Source organism: Falco rusticolus, chromosome 7, assembly GCF_015220075.1.
Source record: "Falco rusticolus isolate bFalRus1 chromosome 7, bFalRus1.pri, whole genome shotgun sequence".
NCBI classification, from domain to species: domain Eukaryota; kingdom Metazoa; phylum Chordata; class Aves; order Falconiformes; family Falconidae; genus Falco; species Falco rusticolus.
In genome coordinates, this window is record NC_051193.1 from 54,730,903 (window position 1) to 54,757,001 (window position 26,099).

Genomic DNA, 26,099 nt, shown 5'->3' on the forward strand with positions numbered 1-26,099 from the left:
ATACTAAATCTCTCCAGAGGTTTTGTTTTGGATGTCAGTCAGTGAACACCTGTTTAATTAATGAAATAATGTCTCAGATTTTCTGACTATGGTCAATGAGGCAACAGGACCTTTAGACATGGAACAAGCTAGAAAAAGGATACAAATCCATATAACTGTCTTTAAATTGTATATGTATATGCACATCACGTGTATTTTGAGAAGAATTACATTCAGGGTAAAATTCAGGGTAAAAGTTAATTTTAAGGGAGCGTCCTGCCACAGGTACAGAAACTCTGCTGTCCTTAGCAAGTATTTTATAGAGCTTCTGGAATTTTGAGAGTTGGTAGGCCTTTTAATAGGCTTCGTAAGTATTAGGGCAAGACTACTGTGTGACAGCAAAAGCATTTTACGGTACTTCCAGTTATAGTTTTATCCGTGCATAGGCTTGTAACTTCTGCAGCACCATAGCTGATATTATGCAATTTAATTTACCTACTAAAGAATGTAATATTTTATAAGGCCTTTGATTTTCCAGGTGTGGAGTATTTGTACTATGGAAGTGGAAAACTTCGGGGTAAAGTGTTGTTAGAATGTGCTTTTCTTTTAGAACAAGTATCTGTGCCAGCCTACACACAGATACTTAGAGCTGTTTAATAATTGCTTTCTCCCATGAGGCTCCTTGGCACTGAAATAAGAACCAGCATGGTTAACCCTCATTAAAACAAAATAGATTAATTTCTTACTAAAATGAAAGACCTCTTTTTAGTCGTTCAGCTTCATGCTATTTAGAAAAATGTTCAATTATTAAAAGGCTGCTGTAATTTAATGGACTAGAAAGACTGGTTTTCATTAAATTGTATGAAATGCCATGTTTTTTTCTTGATACAAAAATGATTCACCTTATTTCTCAAACTATCTAAGCTTTCATCTTATTGTTGGATGTCAGTTTAAATCTTAAATTTGACCCATAAGCTTTGAAAATGAAAATACTTTCTCTGTAAAGGACTCAAAAATAATGGTTAGTACTTTCATTAGTCTGTCTTGTACCTTCATGAGCAGTGCTTCTTGTGAAATAGAAGTGCAGTCTACTTCATTATTTATGCAAAGTAGGAAACATGTAAACTGTAGGCATCTCAGTAAAACAAGAAGAAAAGCCAGTGTTGGAGGTGTTTACTTCTGTGCATGTAGTTGCCCATGGACAGGCTCCAAGTGGTTCAGGTATGAACCAGCTTGCACTCCAGAAGCCATGTGACCAAATGAAATATGTTGACCCCGTGTTCAGTCTAAGTGTCATTATTGCTTTGTTGTCAAGTTTTTTGTCAGTTGACTGCTTCATCTGAATTTTTATTTTAAATAACACTGAATCTAATTGATTCTTTATTTTAATCTGAGGCTTAAATCAGAGGAGTGAGAAATAAAAAATACTAACAGTAAACTAAATGAAACAAATGTTTAGTGATGAGTTTTACTTACTGTGGTTTCAATTTACAGGATAAACCTGCTTTTTGATTCTATGGACAGGATTCATATGATCGCACTATCTTACTGCAGATATGTATAGAAAAAGATGTCTGAGCTGTCTTATTTGCATGCTCTGGATGCATCTATGCTGGTATTTTACTCTGAGTAAAGAAACACAGTTTTGAAGTGACTCTCACAGTCATCCCACCTTACTGTGGTTTGGTTCATACCACACATGATCATTTGGTTAATACAGATTTTATTTACCCTTTAGAAATACTCCCCTACTCACAGAGAGCCCTTCACTGTAGACTTCTGAAGAAAACCTAGTAAAGTTGTTTTGAAAGTTATCAAGCTTTTATTTCCAGTGTGCTTAGCTTAACGGATAAAACTTATTTTGTGAGGAAAATTGGTGTAGGCCAGCTGTTCCCAAATCTGATCTACTTGCTTTTATGTTTCAGGATGTACTAATTTCAACAGGTTTACTGTATTTGTCTACATATCTCAAGAAGTTTGTCCTTTGTTTTGGTTTTATATGAAACTTACTTATAGTTATGTGACTTTTGTTAGTTACCTAGTTGTGTCTTATGCAGAGATATGTTTACTTTCTACAGCTGCCTCATTTTTAAACCAAAGCTGCTTGCCTCTTCCACATGTAGACAATCTGCTAAAATCTATTATTTTTCTAAGAGTGGACTTTCACCTTAGTTGACATCTCAAGCTGTCTTTTTAAAAAAGATTCTCTTTAAAAGACTCTCCTGACTATAATAGGACATCTGCTTGTATAATTTTATTTAATTTCAGGGTGACTGATTGGTAGTTCATTGGTGTATTTTATGCTGGAAAATTCTTATAAATAAAATGAAACAAAAATTAAACAGTTTGGCATCACAGAAATGTATGAGGCATCATAAAGTAATTGCAAGAATACAGACTGATTGATGGAGGATATTTGAAATTATTTACTTGCTATCATAAATTTTCAAGCTTCTTAATAAATGGTGGGTTTAGGTGGTTGTTTTCTCTTTCATTTTAATTCTAAACTGTGTATTAGTGATGTTGCTAACTTTCTGTGCAGGTTCTCCCCATTTTGATATGATGATATTTACTGTGTTTTGAAATGAAAAGATAAGGAATACTGCAGCAATGTTCATTTTTAATACGATAATGATAATAATAAAGTGAGGGTGTTTTAGGTTAATTTAGGAAAAGTATGAGAGAATTGGTTTTTTAATAATTCATTGTTTTGGTTGAGCCACGGAGCTTCTGAAGTTCATTGTCGGGGCAGAAAGCTGTTGAGAAACAAGTTTAATTGAAAAAGGAAAACAGTTTTTGCAGAATGGAGGATTAACAAGCAAAACAAGTTAGATAGCATTCCAGACATTAACTCCATTTACGTAACAGTTCTGTATGTGCTGAAATCAAAAGTTTTATGTGCATTTATCCAAAATTTTCCAGGATAGCAATTTGGTGCAAAGCAAATTTTGCACAGATTAAATTTTTTTTTTTTTTTTTTTTTTTTTTTATCCTTTAAGTTGAAAATTAGCATTAGTGAGACCAAGATAGAGATTTTGTTATTGTTGTTATCTTTCTGTGGGATAAATCTTTCCAGTAGCAAACTGATACCACAGATATGTGCATATATCTTTTTGAATATTGTGACTATATAAAATCCTAGTTTGCAAAGAAATTAAATGGCTCTACCCAGGGCGACATTTCCTGAGAGTTCTGTTAGTAAAGACATGCTACGTTTTCATGCTATAAAATGCTTGAGTGTCCTTTAAACAAACCAAATGTGTCATCTGAAGACTTTGCATTGTTTAACTTTTCTGTAACTAAAATCTGGTAAGTTGTTTTTGTTAAAATTACTGGGCTGGATTTTTCATTTAATTGCCTTTAATATCTTTAAAACTAATGTGACCTATCTGATATTTTTGTTCTGATTATAGAAGAAAAAAATACCAATATTTATAGTTTGTAGTAAAATATGGTTTGTATAATGCTTTGCTGATGAAAATGGTGCATTTTCTTTAAGCTCAGTAGCTATTCTTGGTAAAACTTTCTGTAACAGTTACTGTGCTCTCCTTGCAGTGTGTTTTGTTTCCTTCTTCCTCCCTTTCATCCCTGAACATATATCAAGGAGTTTTATTTAATGACACAAATTCCAGTTCATGGCTACTCTGCCCCAATTTTGTCAGAATGATATGTTCTGAAATATTTATATCTCTCACTGAGGATTCACAAATGAATGCTCTTCTCTAAGGCTGAGGAGAAAGTGTTTAGTAAGAGAGGAGTGATTGCCAATAGTTCTGCTGACTTCATCACGTGCAGAATATGTGCAAACCCATTTCTTACTTGTACTTTTATATTACATCTTCAACTTTGTAAACATTGTACCTACTTGGAAAAATATTTTCATTCTGAATAATATGCTCAGTTTCAAAGTGAATGGTTTTCTTAATATTAACCATTAATGTTATTTTCAGACATTCATTTCTAAGTAATTGAGCTTGTTGCAGTTTTATTTCTTCAATTTTAGACACATAATTGTAGGGACACATGTAATGCTCTGATCTTGAATGGAGCAAGAGTCCTGCTTTACCCTTGTTTATCATTTCTCTCCGCTGCTCCTGACAGCATGGATCCATTTTTTCTGTTGTGCCAGCTCTGATGCCTCTTGCAGTCTGCTTGCTAAAATGACAAAAGTTTAATTGACAAACAAAAAAGCATTGCTTTTATGATGGTTTAGCAAGGTGAGTCAGCTCAGTAAGGATTCAGCACGAGAGAGGTTGTGCAGCTACACAGCTAGGATCCGAGCAAGAGGAGGTGTGAGTGGAAGAGCCCCCACAGCCAGGGGAAGGGAGAAGGTATATGATTATATAGCTAGGGTGTGGGTGGAAGAAGGGGTGAGTAGGGCAGTCATCTTCCTGACATGACCGAGCGATAGGTTCTGTGCCAGAAGCCCAGTGCTTACAAGTACTACCTGTATGTTAGCCACTGCTCTGCTGAACACTGTAATTTATATACTTAAGTTGTTAAGAGTGACAGCATTGATTAGCATAAAAAGCCCTCTGCCACAAACTTCACACAGTAAATATTTGTGATATGGGAAGTTACCTGGTATTTTTTTTAGAATGGAGAAGTAGGATCATAGGTATGACTTTGTACTTCCTAGAATGAAGTCTGATTTTTTGCTCGTAGCTTGAAGTAAAAAATTGCCTAAATATTTTGTGTTGTCAGATTTCTTCCTTTATATTTTGCTAAACCAAATGTTATTTCCAGTATATCTGCCTAAGAGTGTTATCTAAAGATAATGGAGCTGAGGTGTGCAGGTTGGTCAGAGTACACTTACTGGGGATTTGTTTAGTTGTGGAAATGAAATTTCTGGACTGATGGAACACACTTTCAGTGGAAGTAGAACCTCGTGCATACTTGTGCACTTCTAAATTCACCTGTCTTGCAGAAACATCTCACTAATTTAAAATTAAGATTTGGAAATTGTTTTATACTGTTCCTTAATTGCAATTTCTGAAACAGTCAGTTTTCACTTTTAACTAGTGTGTTAATTTGGAGTGTTACTCTTTTAATTCCAGCTTTTCTTTTGTGTTTCTTTTCACATATGTTTGCCCATCTGGTTTTGTTTGTATTTTAACCTTTTTTAAACTTCCATTGTGTTTCTGCAGCTAAGTGGGTGTTTCAAAAAAATGCAAAAACCTTTTACTAATAAGTTGTCATTTTTATATTAACTTGAGCCAAGTATTGCAAAATATGCAGCTGAGAACAGAGGGGAGGAATGACAAATTCTGGCCCATATTTGACAGTTTTGCTCCCGTCCTTAAGTTCTGGCTACAGAAAATATTTTTGCTTTGTCAGTACTTCATAGGTCTACGGTTATAACTGAATCTTGTTTTAAAGGAACTTCTTATCTAAGGTTCCTTTAAAGCTAAAGCTTAAACCCTGTAATTTTTTCATATGTGTACTATATTACGACCGTTACTTTCCTTTTCTCTGAAAACTTGCAAGGGAAAGTACGTACTTTTTCTGAGAGTAAACATCAGATCACAACAGCTTCTGTTTTGTAAATATCAGAGCACAACAGCTTCTGTTTCAGGATCTTTGGGTTTTTCATTAAGACTAGTTAATGTAATCTTTCATCAGACTATTTACAAAAGGACACTTTTTTTTTAATGCTATTTTCTGAGGAGTGTTGTAGGTTACAGCAGAAAAATGCAAAGAAGAAACATATTGCCAAGTAGTGTAATGTGTACTTATTGATGGTAGATTTGGGTATAAGGGGTTTTAAAATGAGAATGCGGTATACAGCCATTTTTTTTTTTGTCAGGCTTTAAAAAAATTGTATTTGCGTTTTGTCTTATGATATTCTAGGTCTTTCTTACAAGATTTTTGAAAATAACCTATGATGTTCTCCATACACAAAAAAACCTTTAGAGCTGCTTAGAGGGTCTGACCTTAGGAGTTAAGAACTGCTGGCCCACAGTGAGAAGAAATCAAGTGTCACAATAACGTTTTTTGTCATGTTCTCATACTGTGAAGTTCAGATTTCTATTCTGAAAATTAACTTCTCTTTGGCTGTCACTTCAGTGACAACAACATATGAACTAAATTCTCTGATCCCTCATTCATTTTTCATGTTCCTCTCTGAGGACATAGTACCCTGAGATCAAAACCGCCATTTTACCAGGTACACGTTCTCTATGTTATGTCTAGATTTTAGATAAAAAATTACCAATACTTAGGTGCCATGTGCTTCAGAAATAAAAATAGATGCTGTTAAAACTTCGATTCCACTAGGATCTATTTAACAACCAGAAATATTTTTTTTCAGTAAAACAGAGTCTCTACTATTGTTTTTTCAGTAAAGAAGAAGCCACAAATATTACAAGCACTGACTAATTGAATGAAAAATGCTTTGAGAATTTTTACGTAACCCATTGCTCTTTCTCTTTCTGGGTAGCTATCACATCTGTACATTTAGCAGTCTTATTTGGGCTGCTGATGGAATAGAATATTGGCTACTTTTATTAAAGTCTTAAACATAAAATTTGTAGGAAATTTTATAAAACCGCGGTATTTCTTGCTCTTGCATAAATTTATCAGTATCTGTCTAGATAAGCAAATTTAAAATTTATCAGTATAAAATTATCTGATGAACTTTTACTACATGGATATTCATTATCAGATTTTTGGAACTGGGTTCCGTCAGTGTTCAAAACCTACAGAGAAACCCGTGAAGATGACAGCAGATCAATTGACACTGTTTAGTAAGTAAGTACACTTTCTGACTGCATGTTTGATCTTGACCGTATCTGTTCTTCATAATCCTTTAGTCATAAGAAAAGTGCCTCTATTAATTTTTCTTGTAGAGGGCACCAATGTAGATCAAAGAGGTAAACAGTCCATGAAATGCACATGCTCTCTGTTTCCAGCTGTCCTTTTTCTACCCTCAGGAAAGTGTCTCATTGAAAAACTATTCAAAGAGACAGTAATCTCTTATCATCACTGGAGGTGTGGGATTTGTACCTTCTTATCTCAGAGGAGGAGGCTTTATTACTTCCTGCTTCCAAAGAAGAAAGGAGGTGAAGGCAGTTGAGGGTGTTGAATGATTTCAGCTGCTGTGTTGTATTCACATTGATCACTTTTTTATTTCCATTTATTTACCAGATTAAAAGCAATAGCAAAAATTCCTACATCATAAGTATACATGTATCCAGTATAAAGCTTCAGAGAGCCCCACTTGGAATATATTATATTCTTATACTAAGCACATGTACAGGGTGCTGCTTTGACCTTTCAGTAGTAGGCTGCCAGGCTGGGCGGTTGTTCGTATATGAAGATGTCTGGCTCATGAAAGACGTTTTCATTGAACAAATTCAAGGACTACCAAATGCAGCCATCGGTCTGGTAGATGAATATAAAATGTATCAGAGGAAGCCTGCAAATGATATGTAGCTAAAGAAGACGGCTTCTTTTTTTCTTTTGAGTAGATTCTTATGAAAGGTACCCCTGAAAAAGTAGACAGTAGACCTTTTTACTGTGTCTGCCCTGTAAAATATATGGCCACAGTTCTGGGCTCACAGAAGCATGAGTAAATGCACGTTTAATGGATGCTGGGCTGCACTGTGAAATCAAGTTTGCAATTTCCAGTATGAACTTGGTCACCTTTTAGGTCATGTGACATCTTAAAGACATGTAGCACCTTGTGCAGTAGCTTTTTTCGTTATTTATTTATAGACATGGAAGCAGCGACATGAATCTACAGTCCAGATAAGTGCATTGTAGAGAAACTGCATAGAGGGTTTTTTTGAGAGAGCAAAAACTTCGTGGAGTTTCAGAAGATGAGCTCAGTATGGGGTCATGGTTTTTATGATTGAATCAGCTTACACATGCTTTTTTACCTTGAGCTGTTACTGTCAAGTAACCTAGAATTACTTTATAACTCAAAGTAGGCCCAACAGTTTTGTCTTTCCAGATTATCTGAAACATGTACAATCTGTATGCTTGACTCGCAGGACACACCTGATGACAAAAACTGGAGGAAGTAATTTACTATACCCAACAATATGTTAATTAGAAAGATTTTATTATACCTTTTAAACTCATCTTCTGTAATTATAGAAAGGAATCATACAAGACATGTTTTCAAATGAAAAGATTTCAATGATAGTGTAATCAGTGTCGCATTTCTCTCTGTACTTAGCATAATCCAATGTATTTGATAATGTTTTCTCCTTGTTGTCAGTGAACCTTTTCCACAGTTTGTCTGCATCTAGCATGTATCTACAGTACTCTCTGGTTGGCAGTCTCTAGACATTTTCATGTTCTCTTACAGCAGCACTGTACAGAGGTTATTACATTTCTCATTATACCAAGTGATATGAGTGATGAATCTGGCTCCTCTCTAATGACATCTCATTCATCTGGAAGCCATGTTCACTTCTACACCTTTTCATGAAAGATACTTTCCTTATAGCCATGAGCAAAAAAGTTTTTCTCAACCACAGTGAACTCACCTATGGAAAGAAATTGGTGTTAATGGAATTATTGGGCTATAGCATTAGATTTTTTCCATACATTCTGTGATGATTACAAAGACATTTTTTTGATAAGGGCCATTATAAGCAGCCACCGCCTCCAGTAGCTCCTGAGGATTCCTTCTGCTCAGCCCAAAGACCCTGAGGTCTCCAGCTCAGGCTGATGGATTTGGCTGCTACTTTCCCATTTGCAGGTTCAACCAATAGTGAGGGTAAGTCTGGATGACTTCTGCATTCTTCTTATTACCCTGCTTGGAAAGTCTCATCGTGAAATGCAGACATGATAAACAGAAAGATTGCTCATGAATTCTGTAGGTGGCATTTTCCAAAATTTCCTGGTGTGTGCATTTTGACAATCATAGAAGGAGCTTGTTTCTAAGATTATCAACTGCCAAACTGTTTTTTATTCTTCTGAACTTAATAAATTCAATTTAGGCTGCAGTGTTTTTCGTAAGTATACTTAAACATCAATCATTTTCTGCTGTTGTGTCTTCATTTTTGTAGAACCAGAGATGCATGGCTTTTTGGTGTTAATGTTTGCATTTATTTACCTTGGGTTTAGGTGAGGTACTGATAAATTACTGATCTTAGATGTTGTCCTACTGTACAATGTAATAAAAAACCATTTCTAAAAGCACAGCTATCTATTTTTTGATCACTAACAACTGATTCTACCTTATTTCCTCCTGACATTAATCCAGGGGTCCTGTGATGAGTTCCCTACCATGACCTTTGAGGGTATAGAGATAGATAAGTTTTAGTTTGAAATGTGTATTTGACTAGAAATAGGTGATCTTCCGGAATTCTCCTTGGTTTTGTTTTTCCCTCCAATGGTTTCTAATTTCTAGTTCTGAGTCATCTGTCAAAACTGGTCTTGCAGTATGTTTCGCTTCTGCAGTGACTCATTATGGATTTGATGTAGGTAAGGAGACTGCAGCTGGCAGGTTAGAGCAGTTCTTTTCTCAAAACTATATGAATAAAGTGCAAGTGAGCTTTGACAGTTAAATTATGTTTTTAATTTGACTTTCAGAGATCCGTAGATGCCCCCATGTGTAATATAAAATGGAATTATTGCAGTAGTTAAACTGACCTGAATAAACTTTACTTTTTTTCTTGCAGACCATTAGTGGGGTTTTTTTTGGTTTGGTTTTTTGGTTGTTTGTTTTTTGTTTTTTTTTTTTTTCCCCCAGTTGGATCTGCAATCCTTGTGGTGGAAATATCACAGTCTCATGTTCCTTTGGTCACTTTTTATAGGTATCCTGAGTGGTAGTCCATAGGACCTATGATGGAAAACCACTGATACAGTGTTCTCTGAGTAGAGGAATTCAAAATGGATACTAACATACTTAGTTGAATTGAAACACGACCTTGAAATTTCATTTTTGTTTTCTTAAGCTTAAATCTTATTTTTTATGTATATATATACACTTTGATTGACATGTCATTCTAACCTTTGTTTTGTCAATTTTTGTTAATGAATTGAACTTATGCTGTATTCCAAGTATTTTCTAGTGAGTGTGATGAAGTACTCGCTCCTGAGAAGTTTTCCTGTGTGCGCTGTTTTGTATTCTCAAACTAAAGTATCTGTAGAAGAGTTTGTATGGGAAGTACTTATTTCGCTATCACTTTTGTGACTTTGAAAATACATGCTAAAAAAAGTATTGTGGAAGCAAAATACACGTCAGGGGACTGCTTAGCCTGTAAACCTCTGCATGGTATTACTGGTTGTGTTGAATCTACGAATACTTTGAAGCCTGTCCCTTGAAAACTGAAAGGTACTCAATGGGTATGTAATGCTCTGGAAGAATTTCTGTTTTGTCATTCGTTTGAGGATATGATCAATCTCTTAATTCACTTCTGAAAGAGTTAAAAGCTAGCTTTGCTGTTCAGGCTCAGTTTTGGAAAAATTAGGAACTGTTAGTAGAATGCCTGCATTGTGTATTTGTACTTAAAAAAAGCAAGCTGCGTGATGTGAGAAACACTAGTACAACTGGCTTCGATAGAGAGCTGTGGATTGTAGTAAAGCAGAGATGTTTTTAAAGTTGAGCTCAGTTGCCTGATTTGTTAGAATTTGGGTAGTTCATTAACCTGACTGTCATTCATCTGAGCATTTTATCTCCTTTTTACTTCTGTGGTAGCCGTAATCTTTATTTTTAAAGTGATTTTGAAATTATTACTGAAGTATCAGGCTTCAGCAGGAAGATGCTCTTTTGGTGGCAGTAGACTGGCAACAAATACCGGTGTTAGATCTTGGCATTGTGTGGAGATCTTACAGTGCTTTACAAAGAAGGGTTTCAGTCTGGAAATGGGCTGTATTTTCCAAGTCTGAGAACTGGCACTGTAGTACCATGTATTGTTTTCTTGGTAACCGTGGAAAGAGGTTTTTTTCCCTTGCATCCTCTCCCAGTACATTCCTTCCCAGTTGAGAAGGTTGCTTCCATTTTTGGGTTGACCTTCAGATGTGCTAACTGGAGCCTGTGGAAAAAATTCTCTGGCCCAGAAATAGAGATGATATCTCTGAGGTTGTATATTAGACTGTCAGTGGAATCATGAGTGACCACCTTGTCATCCTAAAACTCTTCGTAGACTCTGATCCTTGTCTAGTCTCTGATGCTTAAAACCAAAATGAAGAAAGGTACTTTTACAAATGTTAATTAAAAAAAAAAAAAAGTGCTGACCAAAACCAGAAAAAGTATGAAAAAAACCCAAATTTGTTTAGAGAAAAAAGGTCATTCATTTTTCATCTGTGGGGAAATGCACGAGAGCAACATCTTGGTGAAAGCTTTTTTTTCTTATGCTATGAAGACTGTTATTTTTTGCTTTTTACATATATATGGTTAAGATTTATAACTGTTAACTCAAGCATCTTTTATTTGTTCTAAGCAAATTTTCATTGTCTGCTAATTCTTGTTTTTGGATTACTGAATGAGCTTTGATTCTGTGTTATTGTAGGTTTGTGTTGATTCAGTGGGAAAGATGTGTTGTGAAACCTTTCCTGATGTGATTGCTGAAGGAAAGTGAGTCAGCTGATTATTTTGTAGAAGAAAGTCATGATAATCCAAACACTTGCTACAAATCTGTGTCCCTGATACTGCTTTTTAAAATAAATTTTGATTAGATTAAGAATCAGACAATTTAAGCTGCTCAGGAAAATTCTGCCCAAATTACTTTTTCCAATGAAGAATTCATGTTCTGAAAAATTGAAGTTTTTCACGGAGTACTGTGCCTTCATATCTTAAATGCTAAACCGTATTCAAGTTCTGTACTGACTTGTTATATATTACACAGGGACTTCTCCGCTGACATGCTAAACGAGAATCAAAATTAATATGCCCAATAAGGCAAGGCTGACTGAAAGCATTTCCTTAAGTTTATAAAATAAAATAACAATATTTCTACTTGATAGTAAAAATACATGTTCAGTACTAGTCTTTTTCTAAGATAAAGAGAAACATTTTGAGATTTCTGTGTAGAAGGGAAAAAAGTCATAACTTTTAGGTTTGAAATACTGTTGTTTTCTCGCCGCATTCAGAATGAAAGCAAGCAATGAGAATAATGTTTGATAGTTGCCTTGCTTATTTCTCTGCACAGTGAAATGTTTACCACAAAGCAATGCAATTTGAAAAGGCAGAGCAGGGAGAGTACTTAGTACTTTCTACATGATTCACAGGTCATGTCCTGCTAAAGTAAAGAATTCATTGATCAGCACCTACCTTACTACAATCCAGGTAGGCTAGAGAGACTTAAAGTACCATAATCCTGGGCATAAATGTGGAAGAATTTATTTAAACAAGGTGAAAAGCTAAAAGAAACCTAATAAACAGGGCTAGAAAAGCAGGGTGATGGATGCATGAATAGGTGGGCAAAGCTTTAGCACACCATTAAAATGCATCATGAAGTAATGTCCTTGCAGGGCAAAGTTGTGCGAGCTACATTTTTTTTTTTTTTGGACTGTATAGAACTAGATCATAGAAAAATGTACAAGTAGACAACAGAAAGTAACTGTCTAGTCAATAGCTATGATACAGATGATTTTTCATTTTAGCCTTATACTTATTACCAGATATGTCACCGTCTTCAATATGTTACCATGTAGTTTAGTCTGTTTTAGCATTGCAGCTGTTTTTCTTATGTATTCTGTTTTAGCTTTGCAACTATATTGTTTGTTTCAGTGTAGTCACTATCGAGAGATTGCTAACCCCCACCCTGCTTATATAGGAGTCATTTAAACCTTAAGATCGCTGAGGAGACTGTTGTATAGACCTAAGTAATGAAACAAACTTGGTTCAGTGACTGGTTGGCTATCGTTTGAGACCCCTTAGAAGACTCAGAGGTACCTGTAAGGAGTGTGCACAGTGCTTGATTAACATAATACTGCCTCTTGAATGTATATGTATGATTTTTTCCTGGGAAATTTAATGTGTAATCGTAAGTGTGGACTATATAATTTTGTTTGAAGAAAACATATGGCATGCATGAGTGACACTGTGCATCCAGCACTGCAATAAGGGAACGCCTGCTTTTTAATGCTACATTGGTGTTAAGGAGTTTTCTTATTCCCAGTTTTGGTGACAAATATCTTAAGACCTGGATTTTGATATTGCTATGGTGCTATTTACTGGTGTGCCAGTACTGTGATGGAAAATAAGTTCTCCAAATAAATATTTAAAACTGAGCACTAGAGTGCACATTTCAGTTCTGTGCTGTTGGAGTACAGAAGATAATTAAATAAAAATCAATACTTTTGCTTTGTTCAGACCTGCAAAACCCTGTGTATCAACAGTAAATACGTAGCCCAGATGGTGTTTGTCATCCAGAAAACTATAACTCTGCATTCTGTATCATCTCTTCACATTTTTTAGTTTGTGGGAGAGCCGTAGTTCTTAGCATACAAGGAGAACTTGCGTAAGAAGGCTGCAGGATGTGTTGCTAAAGGTATTGTAAGCTATAGAACGTGGAATGCTGAAGTGTGTTCAGCACAAAGGAGCAAGCACAGGGGTCAGCACAGGGGATACTGGTGTTTTCACTTAAGCTAACCCAAGCTTTACTAACTTATGATAAATGTACTAGAAAAGCCCTCAAGTTACCTGATACAAAAGATGAGGAGAAGCTTGCATGTGGTTACAACTTGCTTTTTAATATGATCCAAAGAATTGTAGATAGTAAGTAATTATTTTTCTTCTTTTGACTTCACAGAAGAACTCTTGATTTCTGTTAATACAAGTTTTGAAACTTTGCATTGGCCGGTTCATCTGTAGCAATGGGAAAACTCCACTGCAGATCATAATATTTTAATTTCCTGAAAAATAAAGATGAGCTTCTAGCTCATGGATTATATTTCTTACAAATGTAAATTGGACCAAGAATGTAGTGGCTTTCCAAACCTCTGGTAAGACAAATCCAGTATGCTGCTTTCTTGTGTTTTTGATCTAAAGCAAATACTTACCAATCAACTGCTAATTTTAAGTTGATGTTCAGAACTCTCTGATAAGCCATTACACTACTGTCTTTGGAGAGTTATGAGTAACTTGCATATGCAAAGATACGCTTATCAAGCTTTTGCATGCTTATAGAACTGGAGTTTTATTAGACTTACTCTTTGCTAGTTGTAATCCTTGTCATTAACATATCAGAAGAAAATCCTCCTGTCTTGCTTTCTGAAGCTACTTCTCTTTTCCTATTTCATTCAATTAAACAAAAAAAATTCTTCAAGCTTGTGTCCATACTATGACTTGTTGTATCTTCCAGAAACCTTCTTAAATGCAAGAAAACCAAGCCTCGTACTTACTATATCAAACCACTTGAGTATTTTTAGGTCTGCACCATTAAGTGGTGTTTGTGAATACTTTTGAAAGATAGTCCCATTAACACAGCACCATTTGCATGAATAGTGAATTCTGCTTTAGGGAAGAATGGTACTAATTTGGATGTGACGATACTAAAATTATCCAGCACAGTAGCATAAATAATATTTACTGATTATATAATTGTATTCTTTGCTACAAGTGTTCTATCAAATATAGAGTAAGGAATGAAACTTGCAATAAGAAAAATTTAGAATAGTTTTTTTGGGTTATGAAATTCTAATAATGCAAGGGCTGTCAAATAATGTGTGTGTCATCATAAAAAATTAAGACTGGCTTTAAATGCTTAAAATGGAAGCTTGAATAGTCAACTGTCAAAACTATTGTAAACTTTCATTACTTGTCTCCTATAAAAATTGGGGGGAAGGGGGAGTGAAAAAGGGAAGTTTTCTAGTGTTTCTGTGGCATGTAAGAACTACAGATAGTAGAGCTTCTTCTCTAATTGTGTTAAGTTAGTGGCTGTTATTGGATTAAAAATAGCAAGCTGCTTAAACTATTTCTTAAGTTTGTTCATTTGTTTGCTCTAATATTACTGTCTTTATGAGTTTTTTTTAAGTGGAGATCTTTTGGGTGGAGGTGCAATTGGAATGAAGGAGGCTTATTTTGTATACTCTTGCTGTTCAAGCACAAGTAAGATATTTTATGAATTTTGAAGTTTTCAGACAAAATATTCTGACTCCCTGGTTGGCTGGCTTACAGCAAACAGTGGTTATCCTAGTAAAAATTCATGTAGTGCAACTGCTTGGTTAAGCATGCCAGTTAGATAAAAAGTTTTCTTGGAATGGTGCAAGAATAAACCTGATCTCAGAGGCGAGAATGTCACACAATTCCTTAGATACAATACAGCCATATATTTGCATGCACTGTTTACACAGGAGGTAGAATGAAAAATAATCCCGATGAAGAATAATTAGGAGCAACTTTGCTTAAATAGGACAAGGAAAAGAGCACAGGCCAGTCCGTGCTGTTCTGTGACTTACCTATATCTACTAACATACCATTTCTGATGTTCTTTCTTGCCGCTAGCATGACATGAAGTATCTAAATGACAGTGGAAGTTTTATTGCATTTTTGAAATACGTATGTTTTACTTAAACTTTAATTGGGAAGAACATTCAGGTTCCTAACAAAATTGAGAAAGAGCCATCTACAAAAAAGCAGTACTTTACTGGTAGAGCACTCTGCCAAGTTTAGACCAGGAACTGAGCTCTGAATCTGAGCTTTCTAACGAGTAATCTAGCCAGCATTTGGCAAAGTTTGAAATCTCATTTAGTTTCTTACAGTAGGATGTTCATTATATTTGGATTTGGAAACATTGTAGAAGTTGGTCTTTGTGTAATTTGGAAAAAAGGAAAAATTCCTGAATAAAGTGCAGAAGTTCTGTCATCCGTTATGGAATATTTTTTAAACTTCTCACAAAATCAGAGCTCGGAAGTGTCGGATGTTGAATTACTCACAAGCTGTACTGTCTAAGGTATGAATGAAGGGTGCCGTTTCAGCTTTAACCTCAGAGATATTTGTCTCTTTTCTGTTTAAAACTAAACTGTCCATCAAAGCTTTCATTTCTTCTTCAAAGTAGCTGTGTAAACTTAGAGGTACCATCTGCCCCGAGGTCTCAAGGCAGTTTTTTTGCTTAATGCAGTCCACAGGGATGCTTCCTTCTCCCCTCTCCCTCATCCTCTGATGCCCATTCACTGTGGCTGTTGCCCAGCGGATCCTGTCAATAGGCAAGGCAAATCGGGGATCTTTTTGGATGACTGGCTTCCGTTCTGCTTGAACCTCATTCCTCTTGTTTTGGATTCTCTTCTTTTCGTTCTGTCTCTTCCTTCCTCACTTACAAGCTACAATCTGACAGGAGTGCCTTGTGCCAGCACATGCAAACAGATCACTCTTTTGAGTCCTGCAGTTTGGCGTTATGCAAATCTTCCAATCTTCCTTTGCGGGTGGGAACCTTGCCATTTCTTCTTAATTTCTTCCAGTGCTGAATTTCAGCTGTGTTTTCTGCTGTGGACACGTGCTATCCTGATATTAACTGCTTACATAGTTTTGGAGAAAATGGAGTTCACGGAGGGCCAGGTCACTGGGTTCCTTAGCCTGTTGGTCTGCAGGGACCAAAGCCTACTGTTAAGCTACTTTTTCCTCTGTTGCGTCCAGGCTTCTGAAAATACATGAGTCCTCCCGCTTTCACCCAAAGGAGAGTAATCTTCTGCTGTCCTTACGAAGAATCACAAATTTCATATCCTGCTATGTCATACTGGTGCTACCAAAAAAAAAAAAAAAAAAAGTATTTGGTTTTGAGTATTTATGGATTGAATTATGTTGATTTTGCCTTTTTTTCCCCCCCCAGCCTTCTCTTTATGGCTCAAACCCCAGTATGCTCTATGGATTTTTATACTTTGTCTAATCTAGCAAGGTGGTTGCAGTGACATTTAAAAATCACTAAGTATGTTATAAATTAGTGACCTGAAAAAAATGACACTGGAAAATGTCATAAAGCATCAGGAAAAAAGTAAATATTTAAGGTGACTAGCTTAAACTTAATGAAAGGTTTGAGCTTAACCTATGGGGAATTCGGTAACTTCACACTTAAATATCATTCTATTGTTTATTCAGTAAAAAAGTGAATAATGGAAATGTGGGATAGATACAAATAACCATGTCAGGCTACTGTATTTGGGTGAAATGTTAAATATGCTTCTTTGTTCAATACATTTTTAAAATGTTTTGCATTTTTGCTGCATTTTAAGACATAATAATTAAACATTTAATAAAAACTACATATGGAAAAATAGTGAGACATTTAATAAAATGCGGAAAAATTAATTAGAAAGCGGAGGGAGTCTGCTTGATGCTGTTTATACAAGTTCCCGTATGGTAGTGTTGTCTGCTGCCTCTTTATACACCCTGTAGATGTAAAATGTATGTTGCCTTGAAAGAACTCTTAACTACAGATTAAAAATAAATTTGTGGATCAGCTACTTTTCCTTTCTCTTTTTTCTGCAGAAAGATAGTTAATTAAGGGAAAGGCAGAGCTCTACAGGTAAAAAACCCCAAGCATTTGCCTTAATTTAAGGTTGATTCTGTTGAATTATACATGTCGATGCACTGCTTGGGGATATAATTTAGAGGTGGACTTGGCAGTCCTGGGTTAACAGTTGGACTTGATGATCTTAAAGGTCTTTTCCAACCTGAATGATAGTAAGAATCTATGAATTAGACCCAAGGTCCATCTGGAGACTGCTTTCTTAACCTGCAACAATTTATGTCCCAGGGACTTCCTAAGGCAGATGTGAAATCTTTTTATTTAAAAATAGTTACCTTCTATCCCTCCTTGTATCTGTGGAAACCTGTGACATCTGTGTTATCTGATGGCATGGAGTCCCTGACCTAGCTTCAACTTACAAAGATTTGCCACTTTTTGTTTGTTTTGAGTGCGTTCCCTGCTGGCTTCATTTGATGCCTGTAGGTCTTTTGTGAGAAGAGACAATGAGTGGTGAGTCCCTGTCTGCCCTATTTTTGCCTTTCATGGTTTTTAGATCTCTTCTTATGTTCTCTTGGTTCCCATCCTTGGCTTAAGTTACTAAATTGTTTCTCATACAGGAATGGTTCCATGCCTTTTCTAATGCTATTACATTTATTGGGAAAACCAAGACACTGCACAGTATTCAAGATACGTGATACATGATAGGTGTGTAATGATATTCTGTTTTTCACTTTTTGCATTTTTAATAATTCAGAGGGTTTGTTTCTTTGAGCACTGCAGAGCACTGAGATTGTTATTCCAAATGATGTTGGTCAGCTGTGAACTTTGTGTGTGAAGTTAGAATTGCAGCATTTTGCATTACTGGTATTGTGTTTAATCTCCCATTTAAAAATCTACTTTCTCAATCTTGTGAAGTATTTACGTCATTCTCCACACCCTGCCCTGACCCGCACTACCATGAGAAGGGTAGTATCATCAGCAGACTTTGCTACTTAATTTTTCTCCCCTTTTTTTCTCTTCTGAGTTAAGAGGTTAAACAGGTATGACCCCAGAGAACTGTACTGGCGGTTTCTATGTAATGTGAAAATTGACAGTTTAATATTTTTCTTCCTACTTGCAGGAAATTATTTATTCATACAAGCCTCCTCTTTTTACTGCTTTGAAGTCTTGGGTGGGAAAGGGAGTGGGACGTCAGTGAAAGCTTTTGGAAACACATCTAAATTATATGAACTAGATCCTGCTTATGTGCATGATTTTTACTACTTTGAGGAAATTGTCTTAGACTGAGCAGCAGAATTTTCCTTTTTGAATGCCGTGTTGGCTCTTCCCTCAAATATTATGTTTATCCACATATCCATTAAATTTCTTGTAGTTTCTACTAATTTGTCCATCAAACACATGGAGCTGCTATTGCACTGTTCTCCTTAGTCTTCCTTTCACTGCTCCCAGTATTCCCATGTTGTCATTTAGCTTTTTGAAGCTTTGAAGGCTTGAAGGCATTCCAATTTCTTCTTATTTCTTAGTCACCTGGTGTTCATGCAGAAGCATGTGTACTACTGGCTTTTTTTCTTAACTCTTTGAATATAATTTCATTTGTTCTGTTTTCCTGTTTTGACTTTTGTTAACCTCTACTTTAAATAGTAAAAGCGAATTACTTTTTTTAACCATTGTGTTCTTTCGCATTTGTTGGCTTAACCCTGCTCCTCATTTGAAAAACTGGCATCTGACCTTGATTTCAGTAGGCTGCAGTTCCTCTGTGTATTAAATTAGTTTTGTTCTTCCTGAGCAGACACTCTTTGTTCCAGAAGCAGCACTTGTTTCTGAAGATACTTCCTTCTTATTCCTTTGTATGTGACACATTTTAAATTCTGAGGACATCATTTAGCCTTGGTCAGATGATCCTGCTGTTTGATCAAATTCACATATTATTTTTTAAATTGTGACTAGTAGTACTGTGTAGTTGTGCCAGGGAATTAATTTAGTACGTTGTTCTTTTTTAACCTGGTTATAAATATGCGTTATAGTTTGTAGTGCTGGCTACAAATATCCTTGATGTCAATATGTTTGCACAGAGCTCAAGAACTTCTACTGGTAACAGTAGAAGAATGATATTTAAAATATTTTCTTTGAGATATGTGTTCTGCCGGTAGTTAGAATTTTTACACTAAGCTGTTGCATAAGCCTTCTGGAGTCTGTAATACACAGCTGTGCAACCTACTGGTGAGCCACAGAACCAGGGAAAAATGTAGGTTGTGCTGAAGTATTTGTGGTGAAGGCATGTTGTTTGGAAATACATGTCGTGTTCTGGATAACAGGTAGGCTTGGCAGTGACTTCCAATATTGCTGGTCTTAACAGTATCTGAAGGAGACTAATAGATGTCAAGTTCTTACAGGGTCTTTACCTGTTGTATTAGATTCTCACATACTGAAAATTGCTATTGCTCCATCTATGCTCCTGGCAAATTGCATTACTAGCACATTGCAGCCTTAGTCATAGTGAAAGACATTAGTTACAGTGTGTACTCTACCAAAGCAGAGAAATTAAAAAAGCAGAAATAGAAATTAGTGATGGTTTTAAAACTACCATGAAGAATCTGGAAGCTCTGTGTCTTCCAGAAGTCTGTTTCTCAGTATTATATGCTACCTCATTGTGGGAAAATTATTGTATCTGGATGATTAACTGTCTATGGTATCTATAAAATTATTCATATAACACCTTTGCAGAATATATGTTTCGTAGTGTTGGAAGAATATTTATTATGGATTTGTCTATATGTTATTCTCCTTTTGTAGGGGGAAAAAAGAAAACTATTAGCTGTCCTATAAAAAGAAATCTTCAGTAGTTTTTATCCAAAGAGATTTTTATATAAAATGAGCATTGATTATAGATAGGCAATTAATATATGTAATATATTAAAAATTAGCTATATTTCTATATCATATATATAATATAAAATATCTATCTATCTATATCTAAAATATATCTCTATTTCATATATCTATATAAATATATATATATAGCAGTATGTGGAAAAACTGTGTAACGAGAAGAGACACCTTTTAATTCCAGTGATGTTCCAAAGCACTCAGCATGTGGTTCTTGCTCTTTCCATACCATTTTCAAAATCTTCTGGTTAGAGCACACTGTGGCAGGGATGGATGGGAGTTGTTCCTCATGCTATTTCTTCCAGTTTGAGAAAGATTCACTCACACCTAGTTTATCCCAAAAGACTGGTAAGCTTTAGTTTTCTGTTCGTGTTTCTAAGTGTAAGTTAGCTCAAAATTCGTGACTTGGTAGTTGCCCACCTTTTATTTGACCTATAGATTTCTGCCTTCTCTGGGACCTTCTACATTAAGTCTTGCACTATTAAAAGGGAAATGATATGTTGCTTATCTTCCCCCTGACTCCTCAAGAGAGTTGATCAGTCTTATATGAACCGTTGATGCTGGAAAAGATTTCAAGCATCATTTATGCCTAAAGTCTGCAATTCAGATTGTTAGATTGGAGGATCTGGTTCCTTTTTTCACCTTAAAGTTACCATCTGTTCCCTCCTGCATTATTGCAACCGATGAAGAAGACTGGTGGAACAGGACAGTAGCTTGTTTTAATGTTATATCATTCATAGTGATGAACCAGGGATCAATAGAGAGAGAAAGGGATCTCTTACAAGTTGAACTTGTAAAATTGCCTAAAATCTAATCTGAAGATGGGTTTTCTTTGGAGAAAATATTCTCAATTTGGTAACTAAGGAAAAACTTTGACTAGTGTAGTAGATAGAGGCTGCTTTTCCAGATACTTTAAGTCTCATTGTTAATTTCCCAAATGTAGCTAAGTTGTAGTTTTCTGTTGTGGTTTATGTGGTTCAGCTGCATACTGCCATCATAAATTTATCGCATGTTATTTAGCTCACTAAGCAGACTTGTAGACAGAGGCTTGACTTCCCAAAAAAAATCAAATGGGAGATGAACCCAGGTTGGAAAACCCCAAATAGGGTTCTCAAAATCATTGGTGCTTGTTTAGAAGGTAAATTCTGATTTTAAAAAAATGGGTTTAGAGTCTTATATTTGCCTTTGCAGTGCTTCTTTACAGTCATGGCAGTCTTAGAAGGATCCTGTTACTTAGTTTGCTCCCTCCCTCCACTCTGAAACTCTCTAATACTATAGAATATTTTTCTTCTGTCTTCAATAATGTTTTGTGTCTTTTGTTTTGAATGAATTCGTTAAAATGAGCAAAATCATTCCACTGATGTGTCAGTTTCTCTACTGAAAACTTTTTCTTCCATTTTTTCAATTTTTAGACTCATAATTTCACAGATTGGAAAATATTTATTACAGACTACAAGTAGGATTTGTTTGATTCTGTTATTCAGTGAATATTTGTATGAAGAGATAATTGGGCTAAAGAGACTATGAAACATGTGTTCTATTTAAATCAATTGATTTAGCTTTAAAATATATTAAAATGGTAGGAAAGCACAGTGGTTTAGATCTGCTATTCTTTCATAATAAAATTTAGACAATAAAAAATACTAGAGGCTTATTATGAACATTACCAAAGACAGTGTATGAGGTTTACTTGAATGCATTATTTTTAGCTACTCTGTATTGGAAGGCCAAGTCATATTTGTAAGTAACATAAAAACTATTCACATGAAGAAAAGTGGTGGGGTTTTTTTGTGTTGGAAGGAACTCAGAGTCATTGCAAGACATTTGATTAGTATTCATGGCATAAAAGGAAGTTATTTTCAGGGTAAAGGAATTTGTGAAAAGATAATTGGTTAGACCAACATTCTCATTAACCTAATTTGCATTAAATGTGCTACTGTGAATTGTAGTTATTGCTTTTCCATTTGAAAGGCATGCTTTGTTAACTTATTTAAAGAGCCTAGTTAAACTAGAGTTTAAGTCATACCCTTTAATTCAGCAACACAATATCAAACTGAGAATTTATTATTACCAGCTTTGTGAGTGTGGAGAATCATAAACCAGTCCTTATCCCAGTGGATTTTTCTGATGAAGTAGGTTTGTTTAGCTGCTTTACATCTGGCCATTCCCAGATACTGAAAGCATTCGACTAATCACTTAGTTTAATCAATGGAGAGGAAGGCACCTTTGTCAGCAGTGAGTCAACTGTGAGTGCTCAAGTTAAGTATTAGTATCTGCACGTAGTTACATAAAGACAGGATCTTATTTTTCCATACTGCTGAGCACACGTAGCTGTCATGGAACCTGGTGTTTGTGAATTATATGAACTAAACATGTGTAAAATTAACCGTCGTCTTAGATATCTAAATGTTAATTTCAATGCTTAATTTTAATTATTTGCGCCTGTACCGGTGTCACATTGGTTTTTAAAACAGTAATATCTGGAGGTACTGAATGTAAACCGGAGCCGAGCTGATCAGGCAGGGTTGTGTGTCAGCCCGGTAATGCTGAATGATGTTGGATAAACCCAATGAAAACAGGGAGATGCAGAATCAAGCTGGACATGGCAATGGTCATAAATATCTATGTAAATACTCAGCTGAGAAGGTGACTTTCTTGCTGGCATGGTTTTCAAGATGATGATGAAGGACATGCCGGGTACACAGCGTGATTGGTCTATGAGTATACACTAATGAGTACACACGTGAGCATACTTGAAATGTAACGAATTAGAAATACAATTTAGATACTTTTTTTTTTTTTTAGGAGGGAAAAAAAAAGCCACAGGCAATAAATTTTACATTCCATCTGGGAGATGGTTAGGTTTCCCTTTTTTTTTTATTGTTTGGCAAAGAAATATGCCAATTACTATGCCATTTTGTTGTCTATTCATTCTGTTTGCAAAACAGAAGCTGGCTGATGGTTGCACTATTGAGTAAAATTGCTGAAAGGCTGAACTCCCCTATGGTTTGGGACAGGCAGATAGCAGAAAAGAAGCCAGTTTTGGGGTCAGTACATTATATGTTTGGATTTTGTATACAGGATTAAGGTCTTGGTTTGGGAATTGTCAGAGGTATGAATGGCAGTTAGGATATTGAGAGCCAAATGCAAATTAGATGCTCCGTTGTTTGTAATGCCATTGAAAACTTCCTGTAGCGCATTCATTCGCTATTAGAGGTTGGGAAAGAATAAGCCGCTGCTTCTCAACTAAGTGCTGGACTAAATACTAGTGACTTAAAGGTTATCTGCAATTCTCAGGATCAAATTTCATCTCCTTCACTCAATAATTCAACAGGTTTGGGTTTTTTCCAATAGAGCTCCTGAAACAGCTATTTGTTGTCACACTGCATGGTCTAAGAAGGTCCCACGCTCTGCATTAGCAGCATCTTTGCTTTCCGTTACTATAGACCTTTGGCCATCGTCTTGCAGCCCTAATCTTTCACGTCTCCTCTGTCACAGGCCTTATAGATTTTTCTGAGTTCCTGGAATTCTTGTGGGTTTTTTGCAGTGAATAAATTTATAGGACTGTCTTTTCAGAATGCAGCATGGCACTGCAATAGAAATATTGCATCTAAACCAAAATAATAACCCAAGCCCCCTGTAATAAGAGGAAGCTCCTACTGTCTTGGAGGAGTGTGGTAGAGGGTTAGAAGATCCTATATCTAAGGTTACGTATATAGCTTAATTAGCCCTATTTAAGGTTGGTTTTTTTTTTTAAATTCAGGCCCTTATGCATATGAATTAAAGTCTGGGGTTCAGTGCCTTTTTTTGATGGCATACTAAAGTAGGGACTAGTTCAAAAGAGACGGTTTGGAGGATTTAGCTACCAGACAAGAAGTCATCTTTACTTGGCCTGTACAAACTGATTTTTAAGACATTTATAATCCATGTTAAGAGAGACTCACGTGTTGATAAAAGAAGGTCTCTCAACAGCACTTTCAAAGCTGTTCATTAAAAAAATGCACTCAGTGAATACTGTACATATTCCTAGTATGTTGTCCAAATCAGACTTTTCAACGAAAATCTTGCTTGTTGATATGGCACCTAGCACCTCCTTATTCGGTTTTGATTTTGTTGTGTCTTGAGATTAAAAAAATTAGTATGTTGTCCAAATCAGACTTTTCAACGAAAATCTTGCTTGTTGATATGGCACCTAGCACCTCCTTATTCGGTTTTGATTTTGTTGTGTCTTGAGATTAAAAAAATCTTTCTATAGAACTTTGTCTTTAAAAATTTGATGTTGTGAATGCAAGCAGGATTAAAATAAAATGCAAATTTGTCGAAGATGTGATGTTTATTGATTGAATTTACTCTGTAGGGTTGGGAACTTTGGAGAGAGCTTGTTATTTTTCTAAAAATGTATTTTTTTTTCTTTCTTTTCTGTAGGAGATTCCTTTTCACAGTTCCGACTTGCTGATGAGAAAGAATGGGATAGAGAAAGCATATGCCATGAGCAGGTAACAGAATTACCATTTGAATGAGCTTGTGTGGATTATTGCCTGGCACAGAATGCCTTGGCAGTTGTGCTTTCAGCAACAAATTGTTTAAGACAATAATAACACTCTTTATTCTGTATATTTTTATTAATTTGTCCCTGGTGCTGGAGGCTTTTTCCTCCCCCCTCCCCCCAGTTAGACTAATCAAAGCAGCAGGCTAGGTTTTTAAGGAACTTTGGAAGAAAAGAACAAGGAAATCCATCCATTGAAGGCCAAATATGGGACTGTCACTTTGCTTTACTGACTTATCAAGTCAGCCTTTCTTTTTCAGCTGCATTCAAGTATTCAAGAGAAAATAGTTTGGCTAGTTTTGTTATAGTCCTTTTACTAAACTGCTTTGTAGGTTTGTAAATTAAAACTGTGAATTCCTGTATTGTGTTAGATTGTTCTTTATGTTCCTTGAATGTGTGGAACAGGGGACTGTAATAGACTAAAGTCATTAATAGTTTACATTTTTTTTTTTTTTTAATACAAGTGTACTGTGTGTTGAATTATATTTCAGCTATCTGTGTTTTCTGTTGACTGCCAGTCTCTGGCCCAGGCCCTTCAGGAATTGCCTCTACATCTGAGGCTGAATGTAGCTGCTGAACTGGTGCAGGTAATGCTGAGAGTTTTCACAAGAAAATGCATATATCGTAAGTGAAACAATTATGCCAGAATGATTGCTGTAAACTTGGTCTTCAAACGTAAGTAAAATGTATTTTATAAGTAAATACATTTCTTGAGCCTGGCATGTCAAATGGCGTGTAATGCAGGATACCCCTCTATCAGACTTCTTATGCTTTATTGACTTAAAACAAAATGCTTTGATGTGCAGCACAGTAGATTTGAAGCAGGTATCGGAATGTTTGACATGGAATGCTTGCACTCGTTTTGTACTTGCTTCTCTTGTTAGCAGCTGTTAAAAGCTTGCACCAAATTTTTGAAAGTGCTTTCACATTATTTTCTGTGAATTATTTTAATTGTGATTTGCTCTTCTACATAGCTATTATCAACATGCGTGCTTATTCCATGAATCAAACTTAATCTGTGTTAGAACAAGTAGAACTGTCAGTCAAACAGGTGAAGAAAATGTCATGCTCTGGTGGAAAAAAAAAGCAACAATAATAGGAAAAAATGTTTCTTCAGACTGTGAAAAATAAAATATTCATGTAAGGGCAAAAGAATGAATGAGATAAATATAAAACCAAAATTCTTACCAAAAAATCCATCTGCTCAAGCAAGGAAAAAAAAATGACCCTTCAGAAAAAATTTTACTTCTGTTTGGAGATGCGTGAAGTGCTTCTGTGACAGACAGAAATGTGCTCTTTCTTAAGGGAGCTCAAATACGTCTGCA

The 26,099-nt window shown here is 35.6% G+C and overlaps 1 protein-coding gene across 1 annotated transcript in view; it reads left to right on the forward strand.

Moving 5' to 3' along the window:
* The window catches only part of AVEN (apoptosis and caspase activation inhibitor), a 94,476-nt gene that overhangs the window by 65,595 nt on the left and 2,782 nt on the right, over positions 1-26,099 (forward strand). The window contains exons 3-4 of the mRNA XM_037394910.1: positions 24,654-24,724; positions 25,266-25,361. Coding sequence (XP_037250807.1) covers positions 24,654-24,724; positions 25,266-25,361 — 167 coding nt within the window. The remainder of the gene's footprint in view (positions 1-24,653; positions 24,725-25,265; positions 25,362-26,099) is intronic.